Below are 27,442 nucleotides of genomic sequence, written 5' to 3'. Positions count from 1 at the left end.
ATTTCCCATTCCAATTGCATTTACGTTTTGTAATGCCACTACTGTACCCATATGTTCTACGCCTTCTTCCTCTTGTTCCTCCTCGAAGGCTCTCATGCCTTTTCGATTGCTCCTGCAGCACGATGCGACTTGTCCCGTTTTACCACACGCATAACAATTCCACGCTTTAACTGGACACTGATTTGGATCATGCTGTCTACCGCACCGATAACACAATATACTTCTTGTACTTCTGCTTACTCGATTTCGCTCACCACGTGCGGCAGGCGAATAATTATTCCATTTTGTACGTCGTAACGCCGCCATTTCCGCTTGCCTACATTCGTCCTGCTCTTCCGACGCTGATCTAGCTGGTGTGCTGGTCGCCTTGGTTCGCACTGTTGCTATCTCTTTTTGTGCTTCATTTGGGTTCATCTCATCATTCTGTCGCTTTGCTGCTTCCCAGGACAATGCCACATTGCACGCACTTTCGTATGTGAGCATGCTTTTTGAGAGAAGTCTCTTTCTCAGCTCCTGGTCGGTGACCCCGGCTACTAGTTGGTCACGTAGCGCTTTTTCAAGGAATGACTCAAAATTGCACAACTGTGCGGCCGCCTTCAATTCGATAATGTATTCGTTTATCGATAGCTCCTTTTGAAACACCAAGCGGAATTTGTAACGTTCCGCCACTTCATTTGTGCTGCGCTTTAGGTGCGATGTTAATGTTTTTGTAAGCACATCGTACTTTATCTCTGTTCTTCGAGTGGACTGTATATGTTTGCAAGAGAGGACACAAGTATGAATTTCGGGAGCAAAGAAAAAACACGTCCTTTCACTAAGTTCAATACTTGCACTCTGCTTTATTCATATTGGTATTTGTGCACACGTTACAGGAAGCCAAGGTGTCCTTACGACTGAGGTATACTTGGCTCCCAACTACCAATTTCAAAAATACCCAAATAGCATAACATCCTCCCCGGCGTTGAAATAGTATTTCAATCTCCATCTTCGTCTAACGGCAACAAACAGACTTCGGTTACCGCACGTTTGAACTCCGCTCCATTCGACATTCTAACAGTAACGACGCGCGTTGCACCGTCATCTCCGGGGTGTACAGCCGCTATTCTTCCAAGAGGCCACTGCAGAGGTGGTGTATTCTGGTCTATCAGCAGCACAAGAGATCCCACCTTGATCTCCTTCCGCTTCAACCATTTCGAACGATTCTGCAGCTCCGGCAGATACTCTGCAGTCCACCGTCTCCAGAAGTGTTGCAGCATAGACTGCACCAACTGCCATCGTGAGAGACGGTTTTCTTTAAGGATAGAATAGTCAGGTTCAGGAATAGTTTGCAATTCCCTCCCTATCAGGAAATGTGCTGGGGTGATTGCAGTGTAATCGGACGGATCATCAGAGCTCGGTATTAAAGGTCGAGAATTTAATACCGCTTCTATTTGTGTCAGCGTCGTGTAGAGCTCCTCGTAGGTTAGTTTTCTTTCACCAACAATTCGTTTCAAGTGGTGTTTGACCTGCTTCACGCCAGCCTCCCATATACCACCAAAGTGCGGACTTCGAGGTGGTATGAACGACCAGTCAATACCCTTGTCAGTGCAATAATCGGTGATCTTCTTCGTGGCGCATTCGTTCTGGAACATACGCCAAAGCTCATGCAACTCCGTTTTGGCCCCTGCAAAGTTGGTTGCATTGTCAGAACGTATAGTTTTCGGGTATCCGCGACGGCTGGTGAATCGTCGCAAGCTTGCAAGGAAGGCATCCGTCGTCAAGTCCGAGACCAATTCCACGTGTACGGCTCGAGTTTGCAAGCATACGAACAAGCAGACGTAGGCCTTCGTAATTTGTGGCTTGCGAGTTGTGAAAGACTTAATCAAGAAGGGACCAGCGTAATCCACACCTGTATTCGCAAAGACAGGTGCTGGCTGAACACGATACGACGGCAAATCACCCATTATCTGCGTCGTCTTCAATGGATTTGCCTTGAAGCATACGATACATTTTCGTATTACCTTACGGATGATGCTCTTCACATTCAGTGGCCAGTACCGTTGACGTACAACTGCAAGCAAACCTCTTTGTCCGATGTGCAAGTTGTCGTTGTGTAGTTCACGAATAAGTGCCTCGGTGACAGGATGCTTAGCTGGTAGCAGCATCTGGTGACGACTATCGTATGGTATGAGAGCTCGCTTGATTCTACCCCCTACTCGTAAAATGCCATCGTCGGGATCCCAAAACGCCTTCAGTCCATTTAGTCGACGGTTTTTGTTTGCACCGTCCATCAGCGCGAGGATATCTGGCTGGAAAGCTTCGCGTTGAACCATCCGCACAATTACGTACGTCGCTGTACGCATCTCTATCGCTGTGAGTCGACCCTTTACCAGCTCCGTTTTGCGTGACTTGATGAACCTAGCAAAACGCACCAAGTAGGCCATACTCCTAACCATTTTTGTAAAACTGCTCAACCTCTCAAACATCGCGAAACGTTCGAAAGGAACAGTCATGGTCAACGTCACTCCAGATCGCATTTCTGGTAGCTCGTTGTCTGGTATTTCCAATTCGTCCGCATTCTTGGTGATGAGTTGCAGTGGCCACGGTTGCCACCACATCGTTGAACTAATCAATTTCTTAGGCGTGACTCCACGGGAAATCAAATCGGCTGGATTCTCGTAAGTGGAAATGTAATGCCAGTGGAATGATTGGTCGAGTTGTTGAATCTCCCTTACCCGATTTGAAACGTACGTCTGCAGGAGCTCCGGTGGTTTCTTAAGCCAAGACAAGACGATTTTTGAATCGCTCCATAGATGAACAGACTCAATTTGAAGCTCCGTAGCATTCAGGAACTTTACGACCATTCTTGCTAGTAACAGTGCCGCCAATAGTTCAGCTCGAGGGGTCGTAATGGCCTTCTCCTTCGGATTTCTCTTCTTCGGTAGAATTCGGGACTTACTGCAAATCAGTTGCATCCTGGACTCCTCGTTGGCAAAAGATCCCTGTATGTACAAACATGCACCATAGGCTTGGTCGGATGCGTCAGCGAACCCTTGCAGTTCCAACTTGAGCACATCCTCCCAGGAAATCCATCTTGGAACTCGGACTTCCCTCAGCGCTGTCATTTCGGTTCGGAAGTGTTGCCACTTCTCGTTGACTTCGGTTGGGACTGGGTCATCCCATTCGATTTTCAGTTCACCGACCTCTCGTAATATCAGCTTAGCATATGTAATTACTGGCCCAAAGAATCCAAGCGGGTCGAAAATCTTGGCCAGCTGACTCAGAAGTCTTCTACGAGTCATTCCTTCTAGGTTGTCGAAGTCAGGAACGGATACCGAAAACCAATCCTCAAACGGATTCCATGTAATGCCTAACGTCTTAACGGTCGTCTTGCAGGTGTTGTCGGTAACCTCAAAAGAATTTCCTCGTAACTCTTCTGCTACTCCTGCAACGATATCGGAATGATTAGCACACCACTTATGAGCGCTGAAACAAGCTTTCGCTAGCAATTTTGTCACATCTCGTTGTAGTTGGCATGCTTCCGCAAGTGTATTGGCGCCCGTCAGTGTATCGTCCATATATGTTCCTTTGTTGACCACCTCGGCAGCCCTCGGGAACTCGTCCTGATGATCGTTTGCAGCTTGTTTGAGCGCCATGGTTGCTTGGAATGGAGAGGGTCCCAAGCCATACGTAACCGTGAGCAGCTCTCTTACTGTAAGTGGATCGTTCCGATTGTATCTCCAAAAGATTCGCTGGTACCTAGTGTCTTCCGGATGGACGATCACCTGACGAAACATCTTCGGAATATCGAGTGTGAAGACGTATCTAAAACCTCTGAAACGAAGCAAAATTGCAGTGAGGTCGTTCTGGACTGTTGGTCCAGTCATCAAGACGTCGTTTATCGAAACACCTGTTGACGTCTTCGCCGACCCGTCAAACACGACTCGGAGTTTAGTTGTCGTGCTTGAAGGCCTCAGCACGCAGTGATGAGGTAGATAAAACACCGACCCTGGATCCTCGTTCGGTGCTTCCACAATCTCGCGCATGTGTCCGAGTTTCTCGTACTCTCGGATGAACTGCGAGTATTGCTCCTTTAGGTCCGGCTGCTTGTCGAGTTTTCTCTCCAGAGCCAGAAAACGTCGCAGCGCTGTTTCACGCGAGTCTCCTAACTCGCCCTTACGTTCGTTGAAGGGATGTCGAACCACATACCGACCCTCCGCAGTTCGCTCGTGAGTGCGTTGGAAATGTTCCAGACACACCTCTTCGTCCGCCTTCGGAGAAGAGCGGGGCTCGTCGCAGGATTCTACCTTGTAGAAGTTCCTCAGTAGATCGATGAGCGGCTCATCGTCAGCAGTATGGCAAAGTGTGCGCGCAACGATCGTCGTATCACTCGCAATCACACCGCCGGCTATCCAACCTAGCTTCGTGTATCGCAGCACAGGTCGATTAGGACCGAGTTCCCATCGGCCATCTTGCATCAAATTCCAAAAACAATCGGCGCCAATCAGCATATCGACAGGTCCTCTTCTGTTGAAGGTAGGGTCGGCCAGCACCTGTTCGCTCGAGATGGGCCACTGTGATATGTCAAAAGACTTCGATGGAAGTTCACCAGTGATTCGTGGGGTCACTAGAAAATCCAGTTCAGCAACAATGTCTCCGGCACGAGACCTGATCGTCGTGCGCAACCTACGGTTTAAACGTGTTTTATTACTATTTAAACTACTTACGATGACGTCCGTGGTTTCCATTTTTATCGAGAGAAGGTTAGCAAATCGTTCGGTGACAAAGTTTAGTTGTGATGCAGAATCCAGAATTGCTCGGCACGGGTATGGCGTACTACACAAACCGTCTACTAAAACAACTGCGGTCGAGAGCACGGTTTGTCTTTCCGGATCCACTTCTTTTGCACACAAGGTGGTCGGAGCTTCAGCAGGCACGAACGTTGGCGCTACACTAGCGGGAACATGGCTAGGGTTGTCTTCGTGGAGTAAGCTGTGATGTTTCTTGCCACATCGACGGCAAGAACCAGACTGACATGCTCGGATGCGGTGACCATTCGATAAACAGTTGAAGCAAGCGCCACACCGTTTCACTATTTCGTGCCTTTCACTGACACTCTTCTGCTTGAAAAGCTCACAGTGTCTTAGTTCATGCATGGCGCTGCATATTGGACATTTTTCCTGTTGCTGAGATTCACCGACAACTAGCGTTTTTGCCACTGCCCTTGGCTTCGCAGCTTCCGTCCAAGGTTTCACGCCGGTGTCTATCTTCTCTGAAATTCTACATTGCTCCTCCAAAAACTCGATCAATGTAGCGTAAGTTGAAAACACGTTTTTCTTTTGTTTAGTTTCCCACGCAACCCTTAGTTTCTTATCCAACTTGTTGGCTATAAGGTTTACCAGCATTTGCTCACCAAGACCATCTACCGGAAAACTATGATTTTTCAACGCCTCGACGTTTTTCGTACAGGTGTCGATCACCTTACGCAAGTTTGCTGCATTGTCGCGACTGACTTTGGTTAGACCAAAGAGGTTCTCTATGTGTTTGTCTACGACAACCCGTTTATCCTCGTAACGTTGCGTAAGGATCTTCCAAGCTGCTTCATAATCGTTGTTGTTTACTAGCTCGTCGTCGATGATACCTGCCGCCTTTCCGACCAGACTGTTCCGGAGATGGAACAATTTCAGGGCTGGTTCTTCCTGCTGGTATCGATTCATTACGGTAGTAAACATAGCCTTGAATGAGTACCACTTCTCATACGATCCATCGAAAGTCGGTAAGGGCACTTTCAACGGTGGAAGGTAAGGCTGAGCTTGCGGCAGGATCGATGGCACAACTGGAGCTGCTGCCTCCATTTTGGGCACGGAATCTAAGCACATGCTCAACTTCAGCGAAACTTCGTTAAACACTTTCTCAAACTCGATGTACTGATCGTTCTGCTCTTCGTCATCGGCTTCAGAGAGCGGTAGTTCGTAGATTTTATTCTGCACTTCATTGCATTCGTTGTACACGTTTGCTAAAGACTTTTCTTGGAGCTGAAGGAAGCGCACGTTTTTTACGTTGGTGTTGGGTTGTTCATCGCTATCACACAAGGCTGCACTCACACGACTTAGCTTTCGACGCACTGCCTCGCGTTGCTTCACTAAAACCTTCAACTGAGCATCCATTTTGTTGGAATCTTTCTTTACTTTCTGTTGTTGCTGTGTTGGTTCTAGAGAATGAGATGTCGATTGTTTTTCTGGTGTTCGTTTCAGTTTCTTTGACCGTGTAAACGGTGATTGCATTGTACACTACGTATGCACACTCACACTACTTCACTTGCGCCGGTCCGCCATTTGCTTTAGGCAAAACCCACGCCAAGCTAAGTTGCACGCGGTTCTATACTGAATACGCACTTTTTTCGATCGGAATGCCTTCGGGCTGACATCCGACGAATCACACTTTCCGAATTACGGTCCTTTGTTTTTCGGATAGTGCTACTCTATTGGCTCGGTAGCGACGCACCACGTGTCACGCCACTAACATCCGACTGTGGATGTTCCATAAACCGATTTTACGCGAAAAGGCACAGATAACACACACTGGTTTTCAACGCATCCGGTTCCGTAGGACCAAACTGTTCTTCGAGTGGACTGTATATGTTTGCAAGAGAGGACACAAGTATGAATTTCGGGAGCAAAGAAAAAACACGTCCTTTCACTAAGTTCAATACTTGCACTCTGCTTTATTCATATTGGTATTTGTGCACACGTTACAGGAAGCCAAGGTGTCCTTACGACTGAGGTATACTTGGCTCCCAACTACCAATTTCAAAAATACCCAAATAGCATAACAATCTCCTTAGGGTTTTTTGGCGAGCACACTTTCCTTGCCACATCGAACAATTCGGCGCCACCAATCGTTAGTAAGAACCCCGTTTTCTTGTCGTCTTCAACGTCGTTCACTTCCAGAAAAAGATCCACTCTTTCCAGGTAATTTTCTATTTCCTCTCCAAACACATACGGCTGCACTGTTCCGATCACTTGTTTTGCCATTTGACTTTTGTACTCTTTGACTTTATCCTTGTCGCCAATCTGTTGTGTACTCGTTAGTGGCATTTATTCAACTGACTGTACGCACATTACGGGTGACCGTATGATGCGTGTGCTGCGTTACCAATACTTACATACTAATTACAATCTTAACCTAGTTTATACTTATGAACTAATTTCTTAACTCTACAATTTGCTGGAGTTCGTTTGCGAAGGGATATTATGATATTGGATTATGATATTGGGATTGGGTCTCTAATGGCCCAAATATGTTCACATCGTCGAATTCGTGCTCCAGATTATATGGCAAAACCTATGATTGCAGTAACATACACACTGTATAAAATCCAACTACAAACTGGTTTAGCAAATCTCTGGCATATTCCCAATGTGCTTCGTAGAACGTTGATGATAAGAAAGTCACAGTACAAAAAAATAGCTTGAAGTTCTCATATGTTTCATTTGGGATTGTTGGCACAATATTATTGCGGATATTGACACCCGGTTGTTGTTCTACCGGCTGTCATCGGGTGATCGAGTTGATCTAATCATCCACTCGATACATCCACGATCGTGCTATTGGGCGCTAGATGGCGCTAGTCTATGTTGTGAGCGAGAGATAAGAGCTGCGTTAGAGCGAGTAGAAGGGATGCATTAACGCAGGACGAATAAGAAAATAGGTCAATCAGGGCTACAAAGGTCGGGGGCGCCTGGCGCCAGGTCAGCTGATCGGTAAACGTTAGTAGCAAAGTAGACGCAAAGAGAATACGTTTTAAAAGCGACCCAAGCAAAAACCTAAATCCTACCAAACTAGACCGACGAAAGCTAAATTGCGGTTAGCTAAATAAAGTGCTCAAACTAGCGTAAAAATCAAATTTTGTTACTCCGTTGCCCACGAAGCAACAGGGATTGTTCCTTTGAGAATGATGAAATTTAAATAATGCAAAAAGCTTTGGAACTATGTTCCTTTCCAAAACCGAAAGCCAAATTTTCAACATTTTTTTCATACATCCCAGATGCAGTAGATGAAGCGGGTCGGAAACAATCACGTCTTGAATTATGTCAAAATTGTTTATCTTCGACAAAGGTGTGGGATTTTTCACATGATACATACATGTCATTGCACGAATTTCTTCATCAGTTCGCCTGGTTGCATCCATTTTTTCAAAATACATTTGCAGTTTTGTCATATTAAGCTTCTCACGTACACTTCAAGCATCCGCTACCGGCATTGAATGATACTAATCCTGAAAAAAATAGCAAATATTAGGTTGAAAACATAACACTACCAAGCCTTTTAAGAAATTTTGTAAACGCCTAACTTTAATAAAAGCTCTGGCTGGCGAATCTGCTATAACAGCCCGTAAGCATATGTTGGAAACGAAGATAGGCATTCCGCGATTACGTAACGCCATCTAGGGGATAGTAGATTAGTTAGGACAAAGAGAGATAAAAAAAGAACGGTAGCTCCATCTATCGGAAAATGTTAGTTTTGTCCTAGGAGTAAACTTAAATAGTTTAATGTTCGTCTCGCTGTACATCGCAAACGAACCACGTCTAGGGCCAATGTGAACCCAATGTGAAATATACTGAAATTAAGTTAATCTTCCAAACGCATTGAGTTAGTATTATTCTTATACTAATTCAGCTACATACACAGTTTAAGAACTGTAGTTTTTTTATATCCCTTCCCTTCCCACCAGGTTTAATCTGTTGGCTTGTCCATCGATTACTCTTGGCCTCCCTTCCACTCTACCTCAAGGTGGTCTATTGGCGTGTCCATCGACCACTTCTTGACTCCTTTCCCCACATAAACTCCCGGAGTAGGCCGTACTCTACAGCATACTTGAAAGTTTTGTGAACCAATGATGATACCGTTCGACGGATGCTTGTTCAATTCCGTAACAAAAATGCTCAGATATTCGTTGACGTCGTGGGGTTTGGAGGGTCCACAAAAAATTTCCACAGTCATAATAGGTGCATCAGGTATTTCAGATAGTTTTATTAAAATCGGCCAAAATTCAGTTGGTCCACTCCTGTGTAATGGAAGACCATTTATCGAAAAGTCCACCTATAATTTCTTAAATGTTGGAGCATGACGGTGTAAGTGTAAAAATAAAAATGAATCTATTATTGTACGTATTACAAAATTATGATGCTTTATCATACCTGAAATAATTTTGAAAACATTTAGAAATACCGTTATACCACATACGTCCTCCTTTAATACTGTCTATTGTAGATGCCGTTTGGACAGGAGTCTTCATTAGCGTATGCGCATCTTTATAATTGATTGAAAGTATAATTGATGTTTTTTTCCTCTACAATTCCAATAGCAAATCTAGCGCTCGACGGGTTTGATGTGTTGATATGGCCCATAATCGGATACAATCTGGAAATGATTGATCGCAATAAATATTTTCGATTTCTTCAGAATATTTGTCTTTGTAAAAGATATCTGGTGCATCTTCATCCGATGTAAGAACTACAGATTGATCTGTATTCGCTTCTAACATAAGATAAATACAGGGGTTTTCTATTCAGTTTAGGCTAGGCGCACACTTTTTCGTGCTCTGCCCACTTGAGTTTTAGTAAGAAGCATGTGTTTTTGCCTATCCGCGTCAAACATCAAGTGCGCAGAGCAGGAAAAAGTGTGCGGTGAGCCTAAACTGAATAAAAAAACCCTGGAATAATTATAATCATTGTACAATGCCGCACAAGATAAATATTATTAAACTCACCAGATGATGATGTTGTTTCCGGTTCATTATTTAGCAATTTTGCACGTTTATCGCGTATTTTATATAGATAAACGGATTTCCTCCATCTTTTGGTGGACATTTTCTTAATTAACGATTGTTTTACTTCACTTCACCTGTTCATCTGTTTAAACTATGGTTGGTTATAGCGCACCATTTTTGTTGTGACGATGACTCCCAACGAAGATGTTGGTTGGAATCCGGCTTCGGAGTAGTTGATTCCCGAGTCGGTTAAATACCAAAGCCGGCTCCGGAGGCGGTTTTTTAACCGTTGGTTCAGGGCCGGTTTCAAAACTTTTTGTAGCCGGTCTCAGCCGGCTCCGGCTGTGGAGCCGTTTTCGTCACCTAGAGGACACAAATTTCGAAGCATTGTGTTGCATAAAGCCAAGAAAACACGTCTACTCGGATTCAGAACAAGACTAACTTTATTTGTGTTCATGTGGTTCATATATAAATATTGAAGAACTCAAGAAATTGAATACAGAGTTTATCAGCCCATAGAACAAGCTATGATTATGATAGGTCCCACCTCATACCCCAACATAAGTTTGAGAAAGACGAAATTATCTTTAAGATTTTTAAACTCTAATACATGTTTTTAATATCCATGTTGGAAAACAAAAGTGGTCGATAAGTGGTCGCATCAAGGGACACTTTCAGGTACCCTACGAATCACCTACACTTCCAACAGTGAAACTTCTCCAGCCCAGTTCCCTAGTATCCGTTAAATTGGTCTCCCGGGTACCATTGATAGGGTAACGGATTATCAGCTTTCGGGACGCACTGTTCCTCGCATATGGCCACAGTATTTCAGACACCTACATGGTGTAAGGTACTACCTTCCGGAATAGGAGAAGCTGATTGGGAGAGAAGATTGGTCGCTCACAACATTCATGAATGAATATCGTAGTGACCTTGCTAAAATGCAAGGAAATCTATAGACTCCTTAGGTCCTTACTCTAGATTGTCTACTTCTACGCGCGCGTGTCTCAAACTATGTTGTCTCAGTCTTATATTTTTTTAAAATATTGCTTATAGAAAAATTATATACTTATCATCATCAACGAGATCGTGATGACAACTGCAGTTACACATAATTCAGTCACATGGGACAACTACATACATAAATTACGTTGAGCTCACATTACACAGTTTGCTTGACATAATCGGCACATCTACGTTTGAATTGGTATAAGTTGCTCGCATCTTTGATTTCTCTTGGCATCCTGTTGTACATCTGGATTCCCTTAAAGAATAGAGAGTTTCTAGCTCTCTGGGAAATCAAGTGCGGAATTCTGGATGCATCTGAACTGCGTGTGCAGTACCGATGAACGTCAGAACCACGCACTATTCTCTCTCCCAAATACCCTGGCAACATTCCATTTAGTAGCTTGTGTATAAAGGTCATAGTTTGGTACACTATCCTTTGTTCAACCGACATCCACTGAAGGATATCTAGCATCACATTAGACGATGTACGTCGATCACAACCTAGCACAAGCCTCATTATACGATTTTGTAACCGTTGTAGCCTTTTCATTTGTCCTATATTGCCAAGAAACAAGAATCTCGAGCAGAAATCAAAGTGTGGTGATATTATTGATTTGTAGAGCTGAACTTTCCCAACCAAGTTGAGATCATTCGCTAGTCTACTCATCACTCCACACTTTTTTGCAACTTTGGCGATGACCCAATCTATATGAGCGTCGAATTATATGAGTAAGACCCCCAGGTATTTCACCTGGTGGACTCCATCGATTCGTTCCGTGTTAATGGTGATAGGAGGAAGGCTGTACAATCCACTCACAGACATTACCATGTAGCAGGTTTTTCTAATGTTCAATGCAAGCTTTTTGTATTTCAACCATTCATCTAACGCTTCCAGATCGATATTTAATAGAGACTCAGCTTGTTTGATATCTTTATGCGAGATAAACATTACAGTATCATCGGCAAATAGATTGATCTCACAAGACTTCAAAAACCTGTTTCATGTCATTTATATACATTATGAACAAAATTGGTCCAAGAACACTTCCTTGCGGAACTCCAAGGGTGTTTTCTATAGGCTCTGATACAGATGTTCCAAATAACGTTCTCTGAGTTCTGTCTTTTAAATAATTTTCGAACCAATTGAGCTCCTTCCCCACAATACCAAACCGCTTAAGAGTTTTCAACATTAAGGGTCTGGAAATTGTCTCAAATGCTCTTTTCAAATCCAAAAAAAAACAGCAATTATAGAACTTTTCTGCTCCATTAGCACTTTCCACTTCGCTAGTACAAGATTCAGGGCTGTTTCACACGAGTGACCCTCCCTGTATCCCGACTGTTCCCGAATCAGCAGCTCATTGTTGTTAAGGAACTGTACTAGTTGTTCCTTTACAACAATCTCTAACACTTTTTCGAGGACGTGAAGCATGTTAATGGGTCGAAAGTCTTCCGCATTGATAGCTCCAGTCACTTTAGGAATAGGTATAATCAATGATTCTTTCCATGTTTTCGGAAAAATACCTGTTTCTAATGATTTATTTATCACTGAAAGAAGGTTCTTCCCTATTACATGAAAACAATCCTGAATTGTTTTAGCATTCACATTTCCTAGGCCTGCCTTTTTGGTCAGGTTAAAACAAATTGTTTTTAGTTGTTCAATAGTAATCCTTCGAAATTTGAAACTATATCTTGGAGTCTGAGTATCGATCAACTCTTCGGACGCACATACAGTTGATATATTTTCATGGATTTCTTTGACACTGTTCACAACAAACGAATTAAATTTGCTTGCTATTGATGATTCTTCTGTTTCCACCGTACCCCCAAATTTCACTAATGAAACATTCTTATCATCCGGCTTCAACATATTTTTGAGAATTTTCCATAACTCTTTGCTGTTACTTTTGTGTTTTGTAATCTCGTTACAAAAATAGTTTTTACGAGTTACTTTCAGAGCTCTACAATACTCATTCCTAAGTGTTGTATACTCAGACCAATAGATACTAGAATTTGTTCTGATAAATTTTTTGTATACTCTATCTCTTCTCCGTTTTAAACGTGCCAAATCAAGGGTATACCATTTATTAGAGTTTCTAGTATGTACCGTCTTTTCAAAAACCAATTTTTCCATTGCACTCTTTAATGTGCTCCATAATGCATCAGCAGCTTCATCAAAGCTTGACACATCATTTGGCAATTCTTGGGCAACATAATAGCAAAGAGCTTCTTTGGAATACCTATTCCAGCATTTAAATTTTCGTTGAATCGTTTCATAACGTTCATCGTTAATATGCAAAACAAGTGTTTCATGATCAGATATTTTTAATAACGGATCTGTAGCGGCTTTGACTAAGTCCGTGCTACTGTAAACATGGTCAATCAATGTTCTGCTTTGCCTTGAGATTCGTGTAACTTCATCAACTTTTTGTCTCATATTTACCGAATCCATCAAACGTTTCAGTTTGGCGGACTTTTCAATATTCAACCAGTCGATATTGAAATCACCGACGATGATGTTGTTTTTTCTAAAATCTAGGAACCTATCCAACCATTCTTCCAAGATATCAATAAATCTTGAATCACTTGTGCTCGGAGAATGGTACAGCACACCGTAATTTCCCAACGCCATCCCTCGAGAAACTACTATCCCAAGAAACCAGTTACCTTCTAATGAATCATTCAAGATCACGCGAAGAGCAACTTCGCTCCTGGCATACACGGCAACTCCTGATGATGATGATAAGTCCCACCTCATACCCCAACATAGGTTTGAGAAAGACGAAATTATTTTTAAGATTTTTAAACTCTAATACATGTTTTTAATATCCATGTTGAAAAACAAAAGTGGTCGATAAGTGGTGGCATCAAGGAACACTTTCAGGTACCCTACGAATCACCTACACTTCCAGCAGTGAAACTTCTCCGGCCCAGTTCCCTAGTATCCGTTAAATTGGTCTCCCGGGTACCATTGATAGGGTAACGGTTTACCAGCTTTCGGGACGCACTGTTCCTTGCATATGGCCAGTACTTCAAACACCGACATGGTGTAAGGTACTACCTTCCGGAACAGGAGAAGCTGATTGGGAGAGAAGATTGGTCGCTTACAACATCCATGAATGAATATCGTAGTGACCTTGCTAAAATGCAAGGAAATCTATAGACTCCTTAGGTATCCCTAGATTGTCCACTTCTACGCGCGCGTGTCTCAAACTATGTTGTCTCAGTCATATATTTTTTTAAAATATTACTTATGGCAAAATTATATACTTATCAACGAGATCGTGATGGCAACTGCAGTTACACATAATTCAGTCACATGGGACAACTACATTCATAAATTACATTGAACTCACATTACACAGTTTGCTTGACATAATCGGCACATCTACGTTTGAATTGGTATAAGTTGCTCGCATCTTTGATTTCTCTTGGCATCCTGTTGTACATCTGGATTTCCTTAAAGCATAGAGAGTTTCTAGCTCTCTGGGTATTCTTGGTGCATCTGCGTGTGCAGTACCGATGAACGTCAGAACCACGCACTATTCTCTCCCCCAAATACCCTGGCAACATTCCTTTTAATAACATGTGTATAAAGGTCATAGTTTGGTACACTATCCTTTGTTCAACCGACATCCACTGAAGGATATCTAGCATCACATTAGACGATGTACGTCGACCACAACCTAGCACAGGCGTCATTATACGATTTTGCAATCGCTGTAGCCTTTTCATTTGTCCTATATTGCCAAGAAACAAGATTGTCGAGCAGAAATCAAAGTGTGGTGATATTATTGATTTGTAGAGCTGAACTTTCCCAACCAAGTTGAGATCATTCGCTAGTCTACTCATCACTCCACACTTTTTTGCAACTTTGGCGATGACCCAATCTATATGAGCGTCGAATTTCAATTTATCGTCAAGTAAGAATGTATTTCACCTGGTGGACTATATCGATTCGTTCTGTGTTAATGGTGATAGGAGGAAGGCTGTACAATTCACTCACAGACATTACCATGTAGCAGGTTTTTCTAATGTTCAATGCAAGCTTTTTGTATTTCAATCATCCATCTAACGCTTCGAGATCGATATTTAATAGAGACTCAGCTCGTTTGATATCTTTATGCGAGATAAACATTACAGTATCATCGGCAAATAGATTGATCTCACAAGACTTCAAAAACCTGTTTCATGTCATTTATATACATTATGAACAAAATTGGTCCATGAACACTTCCTTGCGGAACTCCAAGGGTGTTCTTCTTCTTGGCTTAACGACCTTACAGGTCTGGCTTACTAGACTTATTTTACCACGTAGCCGGATAGTCAGTCCCTGCTACGGGGGGACGGTCCGGATGGGATTTGAACCCGGTCCGGCCGTGTGGACTGGCGCCGTTTATCACATGCACCACCGGGCCGCCCCTAGATGTTCCTCTGAGGCTCTGATATAGATGTTCCAAATAACGTTCTCTGAGTTCTATCTTTTAAATAATTTTCGAACCAATTGAGCTCCTTCCCCACATTACCAAACCGCTTAAGAGTTTTCAGCATTAAGGGTCTGGAAATTGTCTCTAATGGTCTTTTCCAATCCAAAAAAACAACAATTATAAAATTTGTCTGCTCCATTAGCACTTTCCACTTCGCTAGTACAAGATTCAGGGCTGTTTCACATGAGTGACCCTCCCTGTATCCCGTCTGTTCCCGAATCAGCAACTCATTGTTGTTAAGAAACTGTACTAGTTGTTCCTTTACAACAATCTCTAACACTTTTTCGAGGACGTGAAGTATGTTAATGGGTCGAAAGTTTTCCGCATTGATAGCTCCAGCCACCTTAGGGATAGCTATAATCAATGATTCCTTCCATGTTTTCGGAAAAATACCTGTTTCTAATGATTTATTTATCACTGAAAGAAGGTTCTTCCCTATTACATGAAAGCAATCCTGAATTGTATGAGCATTTACATTTCCTAGGCCTGCCTTTTTGGTCATGTTAAAACAAATTGTTTTTAGTTGTTCAATAGTAATCCTTCGAAATTTGAAACTATATCTTGGAGTCTGAGTATCGATCAACTCTTCGGACGCACATACAGTTGATATATTTTCATGGATTTCTTTGACACTGTTCACAACAAACGAATTAAATTTGCTTGCTATTGATGATTCTTCTGTTTCCACCGTACCCCCAAATTTCACTAATGAAACATTCTTATCATCCGGCTTCAACATGTTTTTTTAGAATTTTCCATAACTCTTTGCTGTTCCCTTTGTGTTTTGTAATCTCGTTACAAAAATAGTTTTTACGAGTAACTTTCAGAGCTCTACAATACTCATTCCTAAGTGTTGTATACTCAGACCAATAGATACTAAAATTTGTTCTAATAAATTTTTTGTTCACTCTATCTCTCCTCCGTTTTAAACGTGCCAAATCAAGGGTATACCATTTATTAGAGTTTCTAGTATGTACCGTCTTTTCGAAAACCAATTTTTCCATTGCACTCTTTAATGTGCTCCATAATGCATCAGCAGCTTCATCAAAGCTTGACACATCATTTGGCAATCCTTGGGCAACATAATAGCAAAGAGCTTCTTTGGAATACCTATTCCAGCATTTAAATTTTCGTTGAATCGTTACATAACGTTCATCGTTGACTAAGTCCGTGCTACTGTAAACATGGTCAATCAATGTTCTGCTTTACCTTGAGGTTCGTGTAACTTCATCAACTTTTTGTCTCATATTTACCGAATCCATCAAACGTTTCAGTTTGGCGGACTTTTCAATATTCAACCAGTCGATATTGAAATCACCGACGATGATGTTATTTTTTTCTAAAATCTAGGAACCTATCCAACCATTCTTCCAAGATCTCAATAAATCTTGAATCACTTGTGCTCGGAGAATGGTACAGCACACCGTAATTTCCCAACGCCATCCCTCGAGAAACTACTATCCCAAGAAACCAGTTACCTTCTAATGAATCATTCAAGATCACGCGAAGAGCAACTTCGCTCCTGGCATACACGGCAACTCCTCCTGTATGACGCGAATGGGACAAACACGACACAACCCTGTAACCTTTTACATAAAACTGTTCAAAAGCTTCAACTTCCGTTACATGAGTTTCAGAGATAAAGACCAACATTGGTTGAACTCTATCTACTGTCTCCCGTAACATAGCATAGCTATATATAGGTCTATAGGAAGATAGGCCGGCAACATTGAAATACAGGATTTCTTTGAACCACCCTAGTTCTATCCCCCCTGCTATTAGGAAAATTGTGCTCTTTTCTCTATTTGTTTTCTAAACAGTGGACAATAATTACTGTTGGCCGCGTGTTTTACATCAAGCTTAAGGCCTCTTGTCGTATGTGCCAAATCACAGTTCACACACTTGAGTGTAGCTGATGCGCATTCAGTTGTTCTGTGTTCTGCACTGCACTTCGAGCAAGCTTCTTTATTCTTGCAGTCGGTGCTTTTGTGTCCAAATTGTCCACAACGATAATACCTTAAAACATGAATGGCCCTAGATATTCTATATCTGTCAATGCCAACATTAATTTTGTCTACTTTTTCCAGAAATTTTTAACACTCATTGTCAATCTCCAAAACAGCGTTGTATTTATGGTATTTTAAAACCTTATTTTCGAATATTCCAAGGACCTTAACCTGTTTCCAGGGAATTCCTTCGTTTTGGGTTTTCAAAAAATCGATGAGTTGGCTGTCCGTGTATTTTTCACTCATTCCCATAACTTTTATTCTTCCTAAAGGTAAAGAAGTGGAATAGTTTTCTCCCAACATACATTCCACCTCTTTCCTTATTTCATCTAAATTTCCAGAAGCAGAACATTGAACGTACACTTGACCGGCTCTACCATTGTGGAAGTCCGAGATTTGCTGTTTCCTTGGATCTAATTTCGCTCGTAAATCAGATCTTGTCGTTTCACACGATTGATCTACCTTTGGAACAATAACCAGTGTTTTAGTGTCTTTAATTTTTTCCGATATATTTTTATTGGCCTCAATAATGTTGTCATTTCTTTTCGGGTTGAAGTTTGTATTGCCCTTGTCAAATTTACTTATTATAGTTTGAACATTACTGTCCCCGCTATTTGTCCTTTTTCTCTTTTTTACTACTGTAGACCAACTTTCGCCCTGCACTGTACTAACGGTTGTACGGCTAAGACAGGCTTCACGCATGGTTGCCTCAGCCATATCAGGGGCTTTTTTTGCTCTCACTGTCTCACGAAAAGTTGTCTCTAATTTGCGATCAACTAGTGTGCAAAGCTCCGTTTTGAGAGTCTCTATTCCCTTTTCCAAAGAATTTGAAATTCATAATCCATGTCATCGTCAGCTATCCCTCGCCGCTGGCCACCAAGACCTCCGGCCAGTCAGCAGGCTGATGAGTCGGAAATAGATCACTGACGATGCGATCCAACTCCACCCGGTCGGTCTCTAACACAGCATCGACCATCCCCTCATGGCGGACTGCTCGCTGCGGGAATCCTGCCGCCTTGAGAGCGACCCGGAATGCCTCAGTTGTAAACTGGGTGCTCTTCCACCTCCGACCGGCGTGATGTAAAGACGACTCATGCCTCTGCTGACGACCACGCTGCTGCTGCTGCCGATGGTCTCCCTGCTGCTGCGAAGTTGGCGGACCGTCAGTGAAAAGAATGTACCGGTGGTCGGATACTGAGTAGAACCGCATCGATGTGTCGGAAGCCACAGCCCACGCGTCCGGACACGCAATAGATGTGCTTACAAACGACACATCCACAATACTGGGCAGGGCGATGCTGTTCCTGACAAACGTAGGAGTGGAGACCTTGTTTAGTACTCGGATTCTCGGCTGCTGGATAGTGCTATGCAGCTTTTCACCGCGCCTATTGTTTCTCGCACTATCTCATTCCTCGAGCGCGGCGTTTTAATCGCCTGCAACTGCTACTTGAGGGTGGGAGTAGGATTCAAATTATACAGCCTCTAATCATCGGTTGAACTCGTTCGAAGAAAGGCGTTGGACTGTTCCACACCCGCTGGATGGGGCTGGTCCCGGTGCTCACTACTGCAACTATCCCCGACGAGTCTATTGCCCAATTATCGTTGTTGTCCGATGGACAGTATGCCTGTCACTAGTATAAATGGCACTGCACCGTCGACTGAACACTACAGCTGGGATGACCAATGATGTGAGGACCCTTGCAGATAATGTAGCTGATGTCTGCTTTACAGTTCTTAAAGCAGCCCTGGGCGGTCCACCAGGCTTCGACACTCCCGAGTAAAGTGCCCCATCTCGAGGCAACGAAGAAAATATTGTTGTCCGATTGGACGCTTTGGCAGTTGTCGAACACTGCTAACACAATGGCCCAGAGAGCGTCCGCGCCTTGGCCAACGGGAGACGAACACGAGCACGCTTTGTGCCATCTTTCAGCTCCCACATATCGACGAGGGTAATTCCGGAGTCCTCCCCGAGCTTGATATTAATCGCGTTCTTGATGTCATCACCACTCGGGTCACTCCTTTCTCTCCAAGTACTTCCTGGATGCGGTGAGCCAACTGCACACTATTTGCCGACTGTTTCATGGGCACACTGAGATGGCCAAGTCCGGTGCGGCGACCAATACCGATGTAAGCGCGAGCATCTTCCAGTTCCGAAGAAGTGCGAAGTTTTAGGTAGACCTACGTCCAGGTTACCCCATCTGCCGGAGCAATGTCTATACGGTCGACACGGACCACTCGCCGCTTCGACCGGTGTTGCTGCTGTTGTTGCAGCTGAAGCCGCTGTCGCTGTTGCGGTTCGGACCGGTGACACTGCGTCTGCTGAAGCTGCTGATGATACTGCTGCTGTTGCTGTTGTCCCTGCTGTCGTGGCTGCTGCTGCTGATAATGCAGCCCATGATGTCCCACGTCTTGGACCGCCATGTTTGCCGCTCGGTTGCGAAATTTACGGCTTACCACTTCCGCATATGTTGTTCGACCTTCGTCATCAGCCAGCACGGCGTAATAATCCGAGGGAAACACGTAGTTCCACCATCAACGATCCGGGACTACTAAAAACCGTTCGTGGCTTCGCCTAGCTACACTTTTCTACCGTCGGTTTTGGGACGGTAGATGAGCGAGTCGAGCGGGTGCTTCTCTGATCCATGATAAAACCGCCTCCTCACCGACGATAAGCCGATGAAAAGTCGGGGAAAGGTTTAGAAAAATTCAGCATACAATTTTATTACATTTATTCAACACAGGTGGCGCTGTCGTCTACTCCGCGGTGCTTGTCTCGCCTACAAGAACTGCAGTACGGGTCGCGAGCGTCCACTCATTCACGCACCGATCCACCCGACGTTCTTCTCCTGTACAAAACACCTAAAGCACTGTCTCTCGCACTGATTCAAAGGAACACCGTCCACTGGACTATTTTATTAACTTACAGCCACTTTAATGCGGAATTAGTCCTTCTTTTCGCCGTTTTTATGTCTCCATACAAAATGTATGAAAGAGTTTCCTTCACTGACAAAAGCACCTTAACCCTTTTTCGCTTGCGCGAACCAGCAACTCGAAACGATTTTGGCCAAATTAGGTCAACATATTACAGGTATTTTTAAGGCACTTATAAACAAACAAGCACAATAATTAAAATTCACTTGTTTATTCATATAGATACCGAAGACAACAAACATTGATAATTATTACACTCTGTAATTATTTTTGGTTGTGATATTTTGTAAAGGTAGCTGTAAAGACTAGCACACTTGAAAACTTTTGAATGCAAGATCATTGCTGATAGTTACGCATAGAGTTCATATATGTTAAATCTACACTACTTTCCAGTTGATTTTGAATCACAATCCAGTTGCTATGGATATAAATTCATAAGAATGAATCTTTTGCTCTCACTGCTGAATCGTTTGCAGCTTCTTTTGCATCCTTTGTAACCACATTACCATGGGTTTTTGATACGATTGAGGCAGCAAAGAATTCAAATGTAGCAGCAACCGATTCAAACGTAGCTGCAAATGGTTAATTCTTGTTGATTGCGACCTATAGCAACTGGACTGTGATTCAACGTTAGCTGGAAACAAATGCATGTAAAGAAAATTTTACAACAATATCTACATTATTTTGAATCTGATCTGATTATTTTGAAAAATTTTGCCGTTAAAATAAACATAAAACAAATCAGCTTGGTTTTCTTTTCTCAACCAATGGGGTCTATGATACCTTCCACTAGTTTTTTTATATGGACTTTGACGTTTGGCGGCTTATTTGCTGCATGTTTTCCATACAAACCGCTCAGCAAAATAAGCATGCGTATTTCAGATTAGAAAATTTTTCTAATGTTAGTTTCGATCAGCTGCTCGACAAATGTCAAAACAAGGCGTTTTTCTAGCAGGTCTGAAACAGGTTAGGCCATATTTGATTCGGCTGAATGTTGATTGAATTTGGATTTAAAACAACAATGAAATTACATGAGTTTAATTATGTTCAGCTTTTTATGAAAAATAATACAAATTTTTACTTGTGCTATGCCTTTATTTCGAACAACATTTCGACGCTGTAATTCCTGTTTCGTCAAAACGCGGTTCTACAAAACTACAGCCGAATGTAATTCTTTATGTCAAAATGCTAGGTCCTTGAGGAATCCTTGTATGATGATATTAGCCTCAATTATCATACACAAATTGTAAAGACAAGTTGTCAAAAACGTAAGATTTGTATTATAACAATCAAGTTTGTGATCTGTTGGAAAAATCAAATTTAACGAAACGAAAGTTTACAAACAAGCAGGCTAGATTTGCATCCTTATACACAAACGGAAACCCGAAACTCTCAAACAACTTTCCGTCAGCTTTTTCTCACGGAAAGGTGCCAATTTCGGAGCGCGTGGCATATTTTTGTTGCATTTTAGTACGTAAACTATTGGAATAAGCAAATGTTTTTGTAAAAACATTAATTTATGAATAATTTTTCATGTTTTCGTTCATAATATGGCATATGTTTAGGAACAACAAAAAGCCTCGCATATCCATTTGTACTGTGAAGCTTCTTCCACAATTCTCAAACACTTGGCAAACACCATGGAGATAGAAAAAAACACGGCATTGAACATGTTAAATATTTGTTGCACAAATATTTCGCATACTTAACATGCGCTCGCATGATAAATGGCAAAGGATCAGAAATACTTTAAAGGGATCGTATTTGTTATGCCAGATCGTCCGTTGTATCACTTACGTAGCAGGAGAAAAACATTTTAATGTTTTAATAGGCGCGTCTACACGATACGATTCCTGCTCGATTTTTCACATTCGGCGAATCTTTTTTGTATGTATTGGTGCATTCGAGCAGAGTTGTGCAATCTTTTTCGCCTGAAAAGATTAACCAACTTTGGTGGATGCTTCGAATCTTTCGCTTGTAATCTTTACCCGGTTACTTTGATGAAAATTACATATCTTGTCAGATGTCAGATCTCAAATGTGAGAAGAAAGGAATCATCCTCCGGAAGACGGTGTGTATTTAACGTTGTTGTGAAGAAAAATGGAATCTACAAAAAAATACGTTTTAAATGTAAGTATGGTTTGTGTATATATCGTTTATCTTCACAAGGCGGGCGGAATTTTTAAATTTGGGTTCCCAGTTTTAGGAATAGAAGTGAAGAATGGGCGAGTTCTTCTTTTCCTACTTTTATTTTCTCGTTCGCCACACGACGGGGTATTACGTACTGTTATACTACAAGGAGAGAAGTCCCCACACAAGAACAATAATTGCGGTAAACCTCCGCTTTATATACCGTCAGTGCAATGTACCAATCCTGTATCTTTCTCACTCAGGATACTCCTGTCCTGGTTCCGTACTTCCCACTTAATATTTCAACGGTCCGCAGGTCACCTACTAGGGGGCAAGTTTGAGGGGACATGTTTGAAGACTATTTTGTGATTAAAGTCTAAACCATTCACGGTGTGCATTATGCGCATTTTTTTTTGGTTGGTTATGTGTATTCTCGTGTTTGTTGTTACTGACCCAAGAATTTTCACACTACAACCAATGATTTATGTGTTTTTCTAATTATATTGCAAAACATAGCTTCGGTTCATAAATAACTTATGATTTTATTATGTTTCTTTAGGATATAAAAGATCAAGCTTCATCGTTGAAATTGATCGAACTCGTAAAAGAACATGGAGTCTTGTGGTTAGTAACGTCCAAAAAATATTTGGACAGTAATTTGAAAGAGGATGCATGGAAAAAAATTTCCCAGGATTTGGGACAACCTGTGGAAATGTGTCGAAAGAAATGGAGTTCCTTGTGTGCTTACTATCGAAAAGAGAAGGCTAAAATTAACCAATCGATGATAACGGGTTCAGGTATGTACGACAACCAGTTATGTTCCAAATAATTAAAAAAAATTATTGCAGGACGCTCTGATGTATACCGCTCATCCTGGTTTGCGTATGAAAGCCTGGGATTCATAGGGAATACGGTGAAACCTCGGAAAACCCAGTCCACAGTAAGTTATCAATAATATATTTGTGTTCAGTGAAACATAATATTAGTCTTGGTCCGGATAATCTAGTAGTATAGTAAGTGTTATTGGTCCGGAATCTGCTTAGTTAACTATTAACTGCTAATGCTTCCACTGTACATGTACAAAATGTGTACAAAATAATGTTTTCTAGACAACTTTTTTTATAGACAAGTATTGTTTTATTGGTTTCGGTACTGATTTGCTATTGCGTAGTTTGTGATAAATTCATGCGCAAGATACAAGCGCACTTGCTGTATTTGTGCTGCTGATCGCCGTGGTATTCCAGCCAGAGGTAACATCGACGAGGTGGGTGGGTCTATGCGCCAGGAACCATTGACGGTGTCTCCCTGAATTTCTTGATCGATGGATCCCACTGGTGTGTATAATTGGCTTGAATTCCTTTTACGGGAAAAATTATGCAGGTAGACCGTTGCCAACACCACCTTTTCTGCGACTGTTGGTTCGAGTAACATAGGTTTACGAAGTACTCTGTAAACATTGCTTAAAATACCAAAAGCATTTTCCACAGTTCTTCTAGCTCTACTAAGGCGGTAGTTATAAATTCTTTGTGGTGAATTTCTGACAGGAACACCCCCGAAAGGGGTTAGCATATAATGCTTGAGAGCAAAGGCCTTATCGCCTAAAAACACGTAGGGTACCCGTGTATTGTTTGTATGTTGCCTTGATAATACTTCGGGTTCTGGAATATTCATATTATTGTTCTCTAGTTCGCCAAAAATGGAGCTGTTAGCTAATACACCACCATCTGAAATTCTTCCCTGACATCCGACATCAGCATACATAAAATTATAATTGGCGTCTACAATACCTAATAAAACTATACTGTAAAAATTTTTATAATTATAATATTCTGCTCCGCTATTCTTAGGAGCAATTATGCTGACATGCTTTCCGTCAATAGCTCCGATGACGTGAGGAAAATTCCACTTCCTCTCAAATTCTGTAGCTACCTCCTTCCACTCGGTATTCGTAGATGGCAGCTAAAAAAAATGCCATAATTATTATTAATATTTTTAATGCTAGTATAATAAGTAAATTATTTTGTTTTAATTTTCAGAACAAAACATCCCAAAAGCAAACGAATGAGCAAAGCGATACCACAAATAACGAACATGACCAGCCTCCTTATACACCTCCTCCTTGTTTATCCACTGTGGATGAAGTACCACAGCTATCCTCAACTATTGAGGAACAAATCCAGCCTTCAACCATGCCATGCGGTACTGTACAAAATGAAGATCTAGGTTTGAATGATGAAACCGTAATTGTCGAACCAGAACAACATCCTTCTACATCATCCGCTGTACACACATGCGAAACTGGTCGTCAAAAGAAAAAAAAAATTCGATGAAAAATTTGATCAAATGTTTACGGCCATAGGACACAGCTTGGAGACAATTATAGATAGTTTGAGCGTTCAAAACAGCAGGAACGTTGCTTTTGGCAACCTCGTCACAGAAACGCTGAACCAATTACCTGTGGCTCGGCAGGAGGAGTTAATAAAACTCTGTAATGAGGCGATGCACCAGGTTGTAACAGGGCAACATGAGGAATAAACCAAATGAATGACCAAACATGAATTATCAAATGATTATTTATATTTAAAAAGGACTTCTTGTTTCATGGCTTAACGAGCTATGAGGCTATGTCCAGTTATAGTTATAGAAAAATGCGTAAAACTGATGTGTTTAATGTTATCGTTTAACTTAACATAGACTGAATACGTAGATAGTGGTAATAAAAAAAATCTTACCTTTACATAATCATGAAGAGCATCTTTGATGGCATCACATACTTCCGGAATAATTTTTGAAATACTAGATTTTGAGACCTGCATGTAAACAAGGGTATTTGTGTGAACAGTAAAAACATATCTTAAATTAGGTGTTTGAAAAATGCATCAAATTCTTACTCGGAATAGGACGGATAACGATTCGTATGAATCGCCCGTTGCAAGGAATCGCATTGTTATACATAGTCTCTCCAGAGGAGAAATCGCTTTACGCATGGTTGTATCCTTCTTTGCGATACGATTCCTCACAAGGTGCAGCAGATGATCGAAATCATCTCTGTTGAGCCGCACGAAATTCTTTAGAGTATCTCGAACTCCTTCATTTCTCATATCTTCCAAAAGGTCACCGGTAGTATTTCTGCGATGTTCAAACAATGTTTGCATCCAAAAATCACGAGAACCCCGTTGTCGACGCGCTGCCGCAAATAACCTTATACCATTTGATACCACTAGTAAACTTCTAGCTAACATCATATTTCTATGATACATGTTTAAATTCTGGTGAAAACACTACACTGCTTTTTATTGCACTTAACAGCACTCCGTCAACACACAAAAGCACCTTGCACCGAATAAATCAAACCTGTTAAAAAGATTGGTATCGTGAAAACGCGAAAACACCTACCAATCTTTTTGTTACAGGCTCCTATGACTGTATGTGTAAGATTGGCGAGCAAAGATTGGCATCGTGTAGACGCGCCTAATCAATTATTTAATACACAATCTTTTCTCAAGCTAACAGTAATGGGAGTTGTTAACGGTTTTTTGTTTTGAACAGTTTCACACATCCATGGTTGCTTTGATACAGCTTTAACGAAAGAAAAAATTTGACGAATCTTGTCTTGTCACAAGAATGGTTTCATAATACAAATCTATTTTCCGTTTGTCTTGGCTCACTTGACTTAAGACATTTCCGTTTGTGTATGAAAATCGATGTGATTACCTGTTAACAATTTCCCGCTCGATTCTGCTCGATGTTTTGACAGATCCGGGCTAAAAATTTTAGCTTTCTAACTTAAGGTATCATAGACCCCAATAACAGTTGGTTCTTACGATTTGGCAGTCAATGTTCCTGCAACATTTCAAAAGATTCGGGTCCAATCCATCAATTTCTTTTATACTGGAAACAACTAACTAAAGTTGGAAATAACTAATGACGAGTTTTATTTCATTTCATGAGATCAATTCAATTTTTGGCTCAGTTGCAACAATTCAAATTTCCGCGATTACAAAACGATACGAAAGATAAACATTATATTACATCTAATGAGATATTTGAGATTTTTTTATAAAACTTTTTTTAGCATACTTATTTTAAAATGAATAAACATTGAAACATTAAGGAAATAAAGGAAACGTTTTGAACAGATCATGTGTATACATACATACGTAACATATGTACATTTACGGATTGCACAAAGTTACATCAAGGACGTTTATATCAATCGCATCATCATTATTGTTTATGATGTGGATGATATAATTTGCAAACAGTTTGCACGCAGTCACGCGTTTACTGGCTCTTATATTTCCCAGAGCAGGAAAGCGCAGCACATTGAAGGACGAGTTCAGGAACATGACGATTTATTTCTTGGAGGAGACTTGTCCCGAATCCATTTACTCTTCGATACATCGCGAATTTGTGTTCGAGACTGTCCAGAGCGTTGCATGTTTCGCAAGTGTTCGCGTAAGTTGGGTTCCACCTGTTATAAAGCTCCTCATGGAGAACCTTTCCATTTACCAATAGGTAAAAAGTGGAACGTTGTAGTGAGTTCAGCAGTTTATTTTGGATGTTCCTTCAGACGTTTTTCCAGTCAACTTAAGGTGTTGTCCTCACGATTTTGGCGTCTGCGAATCTCTGGATCTGTTTGTGTATGATCTTTTTTGTGGAGCATGGTTCACACGGAACTAGCGGAATATACGCCATCTCCGGAATCACTGCTCTTAAACATGGGTACATTGTCGGGATGCCCGAGAGGTTCGGTGGGTTTCCAGCACTAGCCATATGCTGGAAACCAACTTCCAAACACTCCCTCTCTTTCACGTACCAGTTTGTCAGGAGCGCCATACATTTTGTTTGAGGTAGCTCCAGACTAACGCGTATACCTCCGCTTCTGTAGTACAGCAGGTACCCGATCAAAGTTGTAGCTCTTCTTAGGTCGAAAACCCTCGGGGCACACACCGAAGCAACGTACCACAGTTTCGGGAGCAGAAACGTATTCAGAAGAATGACCCGCTGCTCCAAATTGAGACACCTGATCCTGTGCAGTCTCACCAGCTGTCCGAATTTCGCTATCTGTACGTTCCAATTTTGGCACATGGCTTGTCGTATGTTGTTGGAAAATAATATTCCAAGCAACC

General features: G+C 41.8%; 5 protein-coding genes across 5 annotated transcripts in view; 2 read left to right on the top strand and 3 right to left on the bottom strand.

Annotated features, from left to right (window-relative positions):
- LOC125769450 (ankyrin repeat and LEM domain-containing protein 1-like) overlaps positions 1-27,442 on the top strand; it is a 361,429-nt gene that overhangs the window by 50,453 nt on the left and 283,534 nt on the right.
- Positions 975-6,263, bottom strand: LOC125769447 (uncharacterized). Its single transcript, XM_049438181.1, has one exon. It carries the CDS (start codon positions 6,261-6,263, stop codon positions 975-977), a length of 5,289 nt encoding a protein of 1,762 aa, XP_049294138.1.
- On the bottom strand, positions 18,106-19,670 carry LOC125769446 (myb-like protein AA). Its single transcript, XM_049438180.1, has 2 exons — positions 19,432-19,670; positions 18,106-18,553 (listed from the first exon to the last, which is right to left on the bottom strand). The coding sequence occupies exons 1-2, from the start codon at positions 19,668-19,670 to the stop codon at positions 18,106-18,108; spliced, it is 687 nt and encodes a 228-aa protein (XP_049294137.1).
- LOC125768313 (uncharacterized) lies at positions 22,693-24,948 on the top strand. Its single transcript, XM_049435762.1, has 3 exons — positions 22,693-23,107; positions 23,159-23,250; positions 24,347-24,948. Exons 1-3 carry the CDS (start codon positions 23,023-23,025, stop codon positions 24,638-24,640), a joined length of 471 nt encoding a protein of 156 aa, XP_049291719.1. The 5' UTR covers positions 22,693-23,022; the 3' UTR covers positions 24,641-24,948.
- Positions 23,250-25,782, bottom strand: LOC125768293 (putative nuclease HARBI1). Its single transcript, XM_049435723.1, has 3 exons — positions 25,202-25,782; positions 25,043-25,120; positions 23,250-24,269 (listed from the first exon to the last, which is right to left on the bottom strand). Exons 1-3 carry the CDS (start codon positions 25,568-25,570, stop codon positions 23,448-23,450), a joined length of 1,269 nt encoding a protein of 422 aa, XP_049291680.1. The 5' UTR covers positions 25,571-25,782; the 3' UTR covers positions 23,250-23,447.

The sequence above is a fragment of the Anopheles funestus genome, chromosome 3RL, assembly GCF_943734845.2.
Source record: "Anopheles funestus chromosome 3RL, idAnoFuneDA-416_04, whole genome shotgun sequence".
Taxonomy (NCBI): Eukaryota; Metazoa; Arthropoda; class Insecta; order Diptera; family Culicidae; genus Anopheles; species Anopheles funestus.
Note: the sequence above shows the minus strand (reverse complement) of the source record. Positions and strands in the feature narration are given on the sequence as shown.